Consider the following 11,551-nt stretch of genomic DNA (forward strand, 5'->3'; position numbering starts at 1 on the left):
TTGGGTGCCAACCCCACTCAAACACGATCCACTGGTGGCCAAACCCATTCAAACACAACCCATTGGGTGCCAAAACCACCACAAACCTGATTTATTCATTGCCAACCCCACTCAAACATGACCCACTGGGTGCCAAAACCACCACAAACCTGATTTATTCGTTGCCAACCCCACTCAAACATGACCCATTGGGTGCCAAAACCACCACAAACCTGATTTATTCGTTGCCAACCCCACCCAAACACAACCCATTGGTTCCCGACCCCACTCAAACGTGACCCACTGGGTGCCAACCCCACTCAAACCTGACCCAGTCATTGCCAACCCCACTCAAACACAACCCATTGGTTCCCAACCCCACCCAAACACGACCCATTGGTTCCCAACCCCACCCAAACACGACCCATTGGTTCCCAACCCCACCGCGCATTCCCATTCTCCTTCCACCTCTTTGTGCAGAGCCCAGAGGAGCTCACGGGTCTAACAGGCTCCTCTGGAACAGGTCCAGATCCTTCGGGACCCTCTCCCAGGGTGGAATGTCCGTGGAAGAGCGCGAAATCCATGTGGCAGTGCCCAGGCTCTGCCAGAGGGTCCCTGCGGGGGTTGCTCCTCCCTGGCTGTCCCAGTTTGTGCCGGGTGTTTCACAGCGGGATCTGAGCGGGGTCTGGGCGAGCCTGAGGTGTTGGGTGGGCTGTGTGGTCACAGCTGGCCCTCGGGATTCACCTTGGGAAGGGACTCGTGGCCGGAAGAGAGGAAATGTGGGAAGGAAATCCTCAATTGGAATCTGTGCCTGTGCCGGGGGGGGCTGCAGGGAGGGCTCTGTCCTCACTGGATGCTTCCAGGACCTCTCCCCAGGCAGAGGCAGAGGTGGATTCTGTCAGCCCCAGGGCACTGGGATCCCATCCCGTTCCCTCGGTTTGAATGGTTCTTGTTCCTGTCTCTGCAGGGATGTCCTGTGGGACCTCCTGCTCCTCACGCCTTTGGCCTCACGCCTGTGCTGGGCAGGGAGGTGGAGGCAGGATCCTGGAATCATGGAATGGGTTGGGTTGGAAGGGACCTAAAGCCCATCCAGTTCCACCCAGGAGCACCTCCCACTATCCCAGGGTGCTCCAAGCCCCAATGTCCAGCCTGGCCTTGGACACGTCTAGGGATCCAGGGGCAGCCACAGCTTCTCTGGGAATTCCATCCCAGGCCCTCCCCTCCCTCCCCACCCTCACAGGGAAGAATTCCTTCCCAATATCCCACCTAACCCTGCTCTCTGTGTGGGATTTGTGACCCCAAAAGCACCAGGAACAACTATCTTTGTTTTGAGTTGTATCTGGGAGAAGGCACATGAGACTCTGTGCCACCAAGCTATTCCCTGTTTTCTGTGCTCAGGATCATCCCAGGAGGGCAGGCTGGGCCTATCCAAGGGGTGCTGGACTTGCTGCAGTCGAGTTAACTCAGATTTCCCTCCATTTTGGGCAAAATAAGGGCAGAGGGTGGATGTTTCTCCTTCCCAGCTGTGCCCGTGGGTGACACCACACACCTGGTGAACCCTCATGGCACCAAAAAATCCCATTTCCAGGGATACAATTAAGGCAGGAGATTGAATTTACACAGCCAGAGGTGAGTGCTCCAGAAATAGGGTCAGCGAGGAGACCAGTGGGAGCCTGAGGGGCACCTGGTGCTTCCCTCACCCCTTTTCCCATCGCCTGCCTTCAGACTGGGATTAATTAACAGCCTCATAAGCGTTAACGAAGCAGCTCCAGCCCCTCCAGGCCCCGCTGGACTCTGGGAATTCACTCCTTGTTGATCTTCTTGTTGCTCCTCTAAAACTGAGTTCCCATCTTGGTGGGCTCTGAGGTTTTGCTGTCTTGCCCTCTGGAGCTGGAACCTTTAATCCTGGAATCATGGGATGGTTTGGATCAGGAGGGACCTTGGAGATCATCCAGTGCCACCTCCTGCCACGGGCAGGGACACCTTCCACTATCCCAGGCTGCTCCAAGCCCCAGTGTCCAACCTGGCCTTGGACACTTCCAAGGATCCAGGGGCAGCCACAGCTGCTCTGGGCACCCTGTGGATTCCTTCCCCAATGGATTATCCATGAATTCCTCCGGAGCAGCATTCCTGGGGGTTCCCACAGTGGCTCGCACACATCAGGATGTCCCCACTGTCCCCACACCCCAGGTTTCCCCTGCTGGAAATGGGAATCTGGGAGCAGCACCTGCTGAGGCATCACGGAGGGAGGCAGTGGCAGCACCATCCCTTGGGATGTTCCCTCCTGACTCCCCCTCGCCTGTGCCGGTGTCTTGCAGCCCACCCGGACCCCCACGTCATCGGCGTCCGGCGGCACTGCCGGGCCCTCGGGATCGGCCTCGGCGTCCGGCGGGGAGATGAGCAGCAGCGAGCCCGGCACGCCCGCCCAGACCCCGCTGGTGGCCCCCGTCATCCCCACGCCCTCCCTGGGCTCCCCGGGGGCACCCCCGGTCCCCTCGCCCACCAAGGTGAGCTGTGCCCTGCCCTGAGCGGTGCCCAGGTGAGCTCTGAGGGAGGAGAGAGAACCGCCCCCAGCACTGGGAGGAGGAGGAAAAAGGGAGGAAGAGGTGCCCTGGAGGGTCCTGGGGGTGGTCACCGGGCTTGGGACTGCCAGAGCTGGCCAGGACAAAGGCAGAGGCAGCACAGCTGGGAGGACACTTCCAAAGAGAATTCCCAGTGCACTTCCATCTCTTCCCGGGTCGCTGTGGGACACAGGTGGTGTCAGAGCGGTTTGGTGGGTGGGGGTCGAGGCTCTGAGTCAGAGCTTGATCCTGTTAAATCCAGAGGGTCCAGTTGGGAACGTCCACTGGTGTTGGGAGAACTGGGGTGGATGCACTGGGGGCCCTCCCGCCTTGGGATGCAAAGCCCACCTGGAGAAGTCCAGTATTTCCCAAATTTAGGGATTTCTAATCGTTACAGAGTTATTCCAGCTTTGATCTTTAAAACAGTTTTCCATCACTTCCATCCAGCTCTGATTAATGAGTTAATTAGAGCTTGGGAGAGATTTGGGGCACGAGGCCAGGGAGGGAAGAGTGGGAGAGGACAAAGCTCCAGGATTGTGTGTGGAAGGGAGAGCTGGAGAAGGCACCTCGGGGTGGGAACAGGGGCTGTCCCCACCTGTGTCCCCAGTTCCCAGAGCTCTCTGGGAACTGGTTTCTGTGACTGGCTGCAGAAGTGGCTCATTTGGGGACATCGGAATGTCCAGGCTGGGAAAGCAGCAGAGGAGGAATCCGTGGGAGGTTCCTGCACTGCACGCAGGATTTTTCCAAGCCCTGTTCCTTGCTGTCACCCGGCTTTGGGATTTGAAGCTTTAGCCCTGTGGCAGCTGCCAGGGAGGGGCGGTCACATCCCCTCATCCCTGCAGCCCTTCCCTCAGGAATGCTGGCATCAGCCTTTCCCTGCCCTGGGAGCTGAGCTCTGGAAAAGGACCTGGATCAGTTTTCCCTGGGGGGAGATCACCTGGGAATGATGTGGACGCTGCAGTGGGATCAGGCGGCCACAGCAACAGCCACAGCCACAGCTTCTCCCTGAGCCAGGGCCTCGCCACCTCACAGCCAGGAATTCCTTCCCAAAATCCCATCTACCCCTGCCCTCTGGCAGTGGGAAGCCATTCCCCCTTGTCCTGGCTCTCCATCCTTTGTCCCAAGTCCCTCTCTTGTCAAACTGCCCCAGTACCGATGACAAAAGTCAGGCCCGGTTCCGTGGGCTTCCAGGAACATCCCCGGAGCTCTCTCCAAGGGATGTCCCTGCTCCTTCCCTAATTCTTGGCTTGGTGGTGTAGGAGGAGGAGAATCTCCGTGCTCAGGTCCGGGACCTTGAGGAGAAGCTGGAGACGCTGAAAATCAAGCGGAATGAGGACAAGGCCAAGCTCAAGGAGCTGGAGAAGTACAAGATCCAGCTGGAGCAGGTGCAGGAATGGAAGAGCAAAATGCAGGAGCAGCAGGCCGAGCTCCAGAAGCGCCTGAAGGAGGCCAAGAAGGTGAGCGAGTGTCCCTGGGAATGGGGCAGTGCCCAGAGAGGTGACTCCAGGGGGAATTCCAGCCCTGACAAACCTTTCTGGAAGGAGATTTTCCCATTATCCAACCAAACCTCCCCTGGTGCGACTCGAGGTCTTTTCCTCTGCTCCTAATCAACATCAGGTGCATTTGGGAATCGGGGCTGAGCCGAGGTGGGACATGGCTTTCCTTGTTCCCTCTCTTTCCAGGTGCTTCCCTCTTTCCAGGTGCTTCCTTCTTCCCTCTGTCTCTCCAGGTGCTCCCCTCTTCCCTCTCTCTCTTTCCAGGAGCTTCCCTCTCCCCTCCTTGCCCAGGTGCTTCCCTTTCACCCTCCCCTGTTCCTGCAGCTCCCAGGACTCCATCCAAGCAGCCAAGGAGCGTTTCCTTCTCCCTGCCCTACTTTTCCAGGGTGGATTCCTGGTTTCTTGCTCCAGGGATTTATCTGTCTGCTCCAGTATTCCCTGTCTCCATCCCTTTCTCTTCACCTGCAGATGGTTTTCCTGCCAGGTTTGGAGCAGGGAAGAGGGGAGCGGGACACCCTGGAGCACTGGGCCGCCCCCTCCCATCCCAGATAAATCCATTGGATTTGGGAGAGCCTTGAGGGACAAGAATTTCCTGAGGGCCATTGTGGGGTCTCTCCAGAGTTTTGGGGTCCCCTCACCTGCTGTGTTGTCCTGCAGGAAGCCAAGGATGCCCTGGAAGCCAAGGAAAGGTACATGGAGGAGATGGCGGACACGGCCGACGCCATCGAGATGGCCACGCTGGACAAGGAGATGGCCGAGGAGCGGGCGGAGTCCCTGCAGCAGGAGGTGGATTCCCTCAAGGAGAAGGTGGAATATCTCACCATGGACCTGGAGATCCTCAAGCACGAGATCGAGGAGAAAGGTGGGAAGGGAGAGCAACTTTGGGCTTGGAGAGTGGGGAATGGGGGTGGGGTTTGGCGGGATATTGAGGAGAAATCCGTCCCTATGAGGGTGGGGAGGCACTGGAATGGATTTTTCCAGAGAAGTTGTGGCTGCTCCATCCCTGGAAGTGTCCAAGGCCAGGCTGGAGGGGCTTGGAGCACCTTGGTCTAGTGGAAGGTGTCCTTGCCCACGGAATGAGGTGGGAATGGGTGGGATTTAAGGTCCCTTCCCACCCAAACCAGTCCGGGATTCTGGGATTCTGATCCTTCCCTTCCTCCGCAGGCTCCGACGGAGCAGCATCCAGCTACCAGGTCAAACAGCTGGAGGAGCAGAACGCCAGGCTCAAGGAGGCTCTTGTCAGGTGGGAGCCCACCTGTGCTTCCCAAAATTCCTTCCCAGGCCTCTAAGTCCCTAAGTCCGAGAGCACTGATCCCAATCCCTCTCTGGAGCAGCCCATGTCATTCCTGCTGATGGATCTTGGATCTTTGCCGAGCTCTTAAAGCATCCACAGGGAAAGACAGAGTGCCTTGTCCCAGGGAATCAGTGGGGATGGGGACAAAATGAGCCACTCCAGACCATTCCCGTGCCTAATTCCCCATGGATGTGGTGCTCAGTATCCCAGCAGCGTGATCCAGACCCTGCCCAGTCCTGGGATCTGCCTTGCCCTGCGTGATCCCACCTTCCAGGGCTTGGGGCTCAGAGGCTTTTCCTTTGGGATTCCACAACCAAGAAGTCCCTGTGGGACCCATCCCTCACTGGGGATGAGCTGGATTTGGGAACGTTGCTCATGTCCCCACCAGGGAGGGGCTGATGGGGATGGATGAGCTCCGTTTTCCCGGTTGGAGCGGGCAGGGGGTCTTGGCTCTGCTGGTGCCCCCCAGGAGCAGCATCCCGTCAGTGTTCCTGACGGGACCTGTGGCTGTCCCAGGATGCGGGACTTGTCCGCCTCGGAGAAGCAGGAGCACGTGAAGCTCCAGAAGCAGATGGAGAAGAAGAACACGGAGCTGGAGTCGCTGCGGCAGCAGCGGGAGAAGCTGCAGGAGGAGGTGAAGCAGGCGGAGAAGACGGTGGATGAGCTCAAGGAGCAGGTGAGGGGCAGGTGGGACGGGATTTTTGGGACCGTTCGTGGCAGTTTGGGGACATTTGGGGCACTGAGACTCCTGGAGAGCCACGTGTGGTGATACCACTGCAGGGACCAACACTCCTGGTCCCATACTCCCTAATCCCACATCCTATTCCAGCAGTGGGGCTGTGCTGGGCTCTGCCTGGATGTGGGCACAGGGCACAGACGATGCTCTGTGTTCCCAGGGCTGCTCCGTGCCTGCCCATCCCACCTTCCTGCTGGGATGATGAGGATGATCCTTCCTTGGGAAGCTCACAGGAAGGATCCCTGTTCCCTGCAATCCCTCCAAGGTGGATGGATGGATGGATTGGGATTGGTGTCCTGGCACTGGATGGATTGGGATTGGTGTCCTGGCACATGGATGGATTGGGATGTGTGTCCTGGCAGTGGATGGATTGGGATGGGTGTCCTGGCAGTGGATGGATTGGGATGGGTGTCCTTGAAGGTGGATGCAGCGCTGGGTGCTGAGGAGATGGTGGAGACTCTGACGGAGAGAAACCTGGACCTGGAGGAGAAGGTCCGGGAGCTGCGCGAGACCGTCGGGGACCTGGTAAGGCAGAATCCCCTGGGATACCAGCTGCTCCAGGGGGGCAGGATGAGGGGCTGGAGTGATGGAGCTGCCCAGCTGCGGAGCCAGCGGGATTTGGGGAAGCTCCTCACAGGGCTGGGACGCGTGTGACCGTGTCCCCCTGGTGCCGCCTCCCCGCAGGAAGCCATGAACGAGATGAACGACGAGCTGCAGGAGAACGCCCGGGAGACGGAGCTGGAGCTGCGGGAGCAGCTGGACATGGCCACGGCGCGCGTGCGCGAGGCCGAGAAGCGCGTGGAGGCGGCGCAGGAGACCGTGGCCGACTACCAGCAGACCATCAAAAAGTACCGCGAGCTCACGGCTCACCTGCAGGTGCAGCACCCCCAGCTCCTCCTGGAGCTCACCTGGTGACCAGGAGACCCGGTGGGATCATCCCCTGGGATGGTGGACAGGCTGGGGGCTGAGTGGGTTCCTCACGCAGCTTCCCCGGGACCCCCTCCACCCCCAGTGCCTTCTCCTGGGAAGAAGCTGGGAATGTTGCCCTGGAGAAGGGAAGGAGCCAGGGAGAGCTGCGAGCCCCTTGCAGGGCCTAAAGGGGCTCCAGGAGAGCTGCAGAGGGACTGGGGCCAAGGCATGGAGGGACAGGAGGCAGGGAATGGCTTCATCCTGGAAAAGTGGAGATTTAGGTGGGATACTGGGAATCAATTCTTCCCTGTGGGGGTTATCCCAGCCGTGGGCTCAGGTCTCCTGGCACGGAAAGGAGCTGGGGAATGAGCCTGTGGATATTCCTGGATGGGAACACGCTTGATGCCTCTCCCTCCCCTCCGCCTTCACCGGGTGTTGCACAAGGATCCCTCCCAAGGATGGGGCACTGGGAGGTTTGGGGACGGGGTCGCTGAGGGTCTGGGGTCCCCGATCTCCACATCCCCATGCCCCATCTCCCCGTGCCCAGGATGTGAACCGGGAGCTGATGAGCCAGCAGGAAGCGTCGGCGGAGAAGCAGCAGCAGCCGCCCCCGGAGATGTTCGACTTCAAGATCAAATTTGCAGAGACGAAAGCCCACGCCAAGGTAGGGCTAGCAGGAAACTCTGGATGGGCTTATCCATGCCCTGGGACCAGCTCCTGAGGCACCAGCACTGGGGTATTCCCAGAGTGGTGGCTGCCCCTGGATCCCTGGCAGTGTCCAAGGCCAGGCTTGGATCCGCCTGGGATAGTGGGAGGTGTCCCTGCCCATGGATGGGGTGGGACTGGATGGGCTTTAAGGTCCTTCCATCCCAAACCATTCCAGGGTTCTGGAGCCCCTCTGCTCTGGATCAGGCTGGGAGAGCTGGGAATGTTGCCCTGGAGAAGGGAAGGAGCCAGGGAGAGCTGCGAGCCCCTTGCAGGGCCTAAAGGGGCTCCAGGAGAGCTGCAGAGGGACTGGGGCCAAGGGCTGGAGGGCCAGGAGGCAGGGAATGGCTTCCCAGTGGGAAAGGGGAGCTTGGGCTGGGATGTTGGGAAGGAATTGCTGGCTGGGAGGGTGGGGAGGGGCTGGGCTGGAATTGCCAGAGCAGCTGGGGCTGCCCCTGGATCCCTGGCAGTGCCCAAGGCCAGGCTGGAGCCACCTGGTCTATGGAAGGTGTCCCTGCCCATGGCAGGGGGTGGCACTGGGTGGGTTGGGAGACCCCAGGCAGGGGCTGAGGCATTCTCCAAGGAACAGAATTCCCACCCTTCATCCCCCTGAGCTGGGCTGTGCCGGGGAGGCTCCGGAGCAGCCGGGTGACTCGGTGTCCCCGCAGGCCATCGAGATGGAGCTGCGGCAGATGGAAGTGCAGCAGGCCAATCGCCACGTGTCCCTCCTCACCTCCTTCATGCCCGACAGCTTCCTGCGGCACGGCGGCGACCACGACTGCGTCCTGGTGCTCCTGCTCATCCCACGCCTCATCTGCAAGGTGGGAACGGCTCGGGAGAGCCTGGACTGGGAAACGACACCTTTGTCCCCAGGGAATTGGGGATTTGGAGTGTTTGCTATTGGAGGACTTCCCAAAGTTCTTGTGTGACTGTAGCGCCCACAGGGGGGGGGGGGGGAGGGGTCAGGTGGGATATTGGGAAAATTCCTCCTGGAAAGGGCTGTCCAGCCCTGGCACAGCTGCCCAGGGCAGAGTGGAGTCCCTTATCCCTGGGGGGATTTACCAGCCCTGTGGATGTGGCACTTGGGGACATGGTCAGTGGCGGTGCTGGTGGGATGGTTGGACTTGATGATCTTCAGGTACTTCCCCAACCTAAATAATTCCATGATCCTAAGATGGTCTGGGAGAAGGGAAAGGCAGGAAGCAGGCGGGGGTGGTGGCTCAGCGGTCAGAGTGCTCAGCCAGTGCGGTGCCAGCCGTCACTGTGCAAGCACAGGTCACTTGTTGAGCCTGCAGGAGCTGTTCTCCGTGGCTCAGCGGGACAGAGCAGGGAAGCAGGGAATGCCCTGAAGGATTTCCCTGTCCCCGCCAGGCCGAGCTGATCAGCAAACAGGCGCAGGAGAGGTTCGAGCTGAGCGAGAGCTGCGCGGAGCGGGCGGGGCTGCGCGGGGCCCCGGGGGAGCAGCTCAGCTTCGCCGCCGGCCTCGTCTATTCCCTGAGCCTGCTCCAGGCCACGCTGCACAAATACGAGCAGTGAGTACCCGCCCCGCCCCGTCCCGCCCCTTCCCTCCCTCTGCGAGGCGGAATTCCAGGGATTTAGGGAGCTGGGCTTGGAAAGAGAGTGGTGGGATCGCTTTTATTGCCTTGGGATGGGCTCGTTTCTCTGTGACCCTTCTTGTGTGTCCTTCCCAAGGGGTGACACGGGAAGGGATTTTGGGAGCCAGGCTGGAAAAAAAGCAGTGGGATCCCTTTCTCTTTGACATCTGTGTCCTTCCCGAGAGGTGACACAGGAAGGGACTTGGGAGCCAGGCTAGAAGAAAGCAGCAGGATCCCCTTATTCCCTTGTGAGGGGTCACTTCTCCATGACCTCTCTGTGTCCCTGAAGAGATCAAATGGGATTTTGGGAGCCGGGCTAGAAAAAAGCAGTGGGATCCCTTTTTCCATGACCTCTGTGTGTCCTTCCCAAGGGATGATGTGGAAAGGGATTTGGGAGCCAGAAAAAAGCAGCAGGATCCCCTCATTCCCTTGTGAGGATCCCCTTCCCTGTGACCCCTCTGTGTCCTTCCCAAGGGGTGACGCAGGAAGGGATTTTGGGAGCTGGGCTAGAAGAAAGCAGCAGGATCCCCTTATTCCCTCGTGAGGGGTCACTTCTCTGTCACCCTCCTCATGTCCCCCTGGGAAGGACCCACCAGCACCAGCCAGGTCTGGGCCGTGTCCCCATCCCCCAGACCAGCAGTGCCTCAGGGCTCCGATTTCCCATGTCCTCTCCCTGTCCCCTCAGGGCCCTGAACCGCTGCAGTGTGGAGGTGTACAAGAAGGTGGGGACCCTGTACCCCGAGATGAGCGTCCACGAGCGCTCCCTGGACTTCCTGATCGAGCTGCTCCACAAGGACCAGCTGGACGAGACCGTCAACGTGGAGCCGCTCACCAAAGCCATCAAGTACTACCAGGTGGGGCTGGGGGTGACACTGCAGGCAGGTGCCACCTCAGCTGTTGGATATCCTGCCTTTGGATCACATGGATCAGCTGGGATTTAGCTCCTTTCCTTTGGGTGTTGTCACCCAGCTGACCTTGGCTGTGTTCCCTGCTCCGTGTCCCCCCAGGGATGTGGCTCTCCCACCCCCACATTCCTTACTCCCACGCTGCTCACCTGTGGAATTAAGAACCACCGGCTCTTTTGGGGCACTGTTGTTACTTCCATTTAAAAATTGGCCCGAACCCGCCAAGTTTGGGGGGTTTTTTTGGGTGTTTTTTTTGGGTTTTTCCACATGGATGCTGATCCTGCCGTTCCCACAGCACCTGTACAGCATCCACCTGGCCGACCAGGCTGAGGACTGCACCCTGCAGCTGGCCGACCACATCAAGGTGAGTGGGGACAACCCTTCCCTGATCCCTGTTTTCCACCTTTGTGCCCCCCCTGGATCCCTGTGGGAGCTGAGGTGCCCCTGCTGCCCCTGCCCAGTGCAGCTGCTCTTTCCCAGTGGTGGCACAAGGGCTCTGGGGTCAGGGAATGGGGACAGGGGGACGGGAAGAGCAGGAATGGGAGTGTGGAGACCCTCATGTCTCAGGGGGGGAGGTGGGCTGTATCCCGGAATTCCCAAGGGAAGGAGCAGCATCCTGCACCCCATGGAGTAAAACCTAAATAGACCAAAAATTGCCCGGCTGCCTCTGAAATTCCTGGAGTGGTGGAAGGGTCCATCCTGAAATTCCTGGGACTGAAGCCCCAGTTTGCCCCAGTGTGCCCTGGGACTCCTCCCTGTCCCTGTCCCTGTCCCTGTGTTGAGGGTCCCTGTGCCTGTGCCCACAGTTCACCCAGAGTGCCTTGGACTGCATGGGGGTGGAGGTGTGCCGGCTGCGGGCCTTCCTCCAGGTAGGATCTTCCTCCAGGTAGGATCTTCCTCCAGGTAGGACCTGCCGGCATGGCAGGGCACGGGCCAGCTTCCTGCTGTCCCTGTGTCCCTCTTTCTGAGATCTCTTCTTGTCCCCCTGTCTGAGATCCCTCTCTATCTCTGTGTCCCTCTAAGGTCCCTCTGTGTCCCTTTGTCCTTCTGAGATCTCTCTCTCTCCCCATGTCCCTCTGAGGTCCTTGTGTCCTTCTTTCCCTGTGTCCCTCTGAGCTCCCTCTAAGGTCTCTCTGTGTCCCCATGTCCCTCTAAGGTCCCTCTCTCTCCCCATGACCCTCTGAGGTTCCTGTGTCCCTCTGAGCTCCCTCTGTTTAAGGTCCCTCTGTCCTGTGTCCCTCTGAGGTCCCTCTGTGACCCCATGTCCCTTTGTGTCCCCACGTTCCTCTAAGGTCCTCTAACCCCATGTCCCTCTGTCCCCGTGTCCCTCTGAGGTCCCTCTCTGTGCCAGTGTCCCTCTGAGGTCCCTCC

General features: G+C 59.5%; 1 protein-coding gene across 3 annotated transcripts in view; it reads left to right on the forward strand.

The window, feature by feature from the left end:
- DCTN1 (dynactin subunit 1) overlaps positions 1-11,551 on the forward strand; it is a 24,286-nt gene that overhangs the window by 5,689 nt on the left and 7,046 nt on the right. For all 3 annotated transcript variants that reach the window (XM_042052848.1, XM_042052850.1, XM_042052851.1), the window contains 13 exons: positions 2,298-2,486; positions 3,800-3,997; positions 4,694-4,898; positions 5,201-5,279; positions 5,847-6,006; positions 6,487-6,591; positions 6,751-6,942; positions 7,523-7,639; positions 8,349-8,501; positions 9,052-9,212; positions 9,961-10,129; positions 10,476-10,544; positions 10,987-11,049. In XM_042052848.1, coding sequence (XP_041908782.1) covers positions 2,298-2,486; positions 3,800-3,997; positions 4,694-4,898; positions 5,201-5,279; positions 5,847-6,006; positions 6,487-6,591; positions 6,751-6,942; positions 7,523-7,639; positions 8,349-8,501; positions 9,052-9,212; positions 9,961-10,129; positions 10,476-10,544; positions 10,987-11,049 — 1,860 coding nt within the window. The remainder of the gene's footprint in view (positions 1-2,297; positions 2,487-3,799; positions 3,998-4,693; positions 4,899-5,200; positions 5,280-5,846; positions 6,007-6,486; positions 6,592-6,750; positions 6,943-7,522; positions 7,640-8,348; positions 8,502-9,051; positions 9,213-9,960; positions 10,130-10,475; positions 10,545-10,986; positions 11,050-11,551) is intronic.

The sequence above is a fragment of the Corvus kubaryi genome, unplaced genomic scaffold (assembly GCF_017639235.1).
Source record: "Corvus kubaryi isolate FWS band 111438036 unplaced genomic scaffold, C.kubaryi_AGA036_p1.0 split1-131, whole genome shotgun sequence".
In the NCBI taxonomy this organism is placed as follows: Eukaryota; Metazoa; Chordata; class Aves; order Passeriformes; family Corvidae; genus Corvus; species Corvus kubaryi.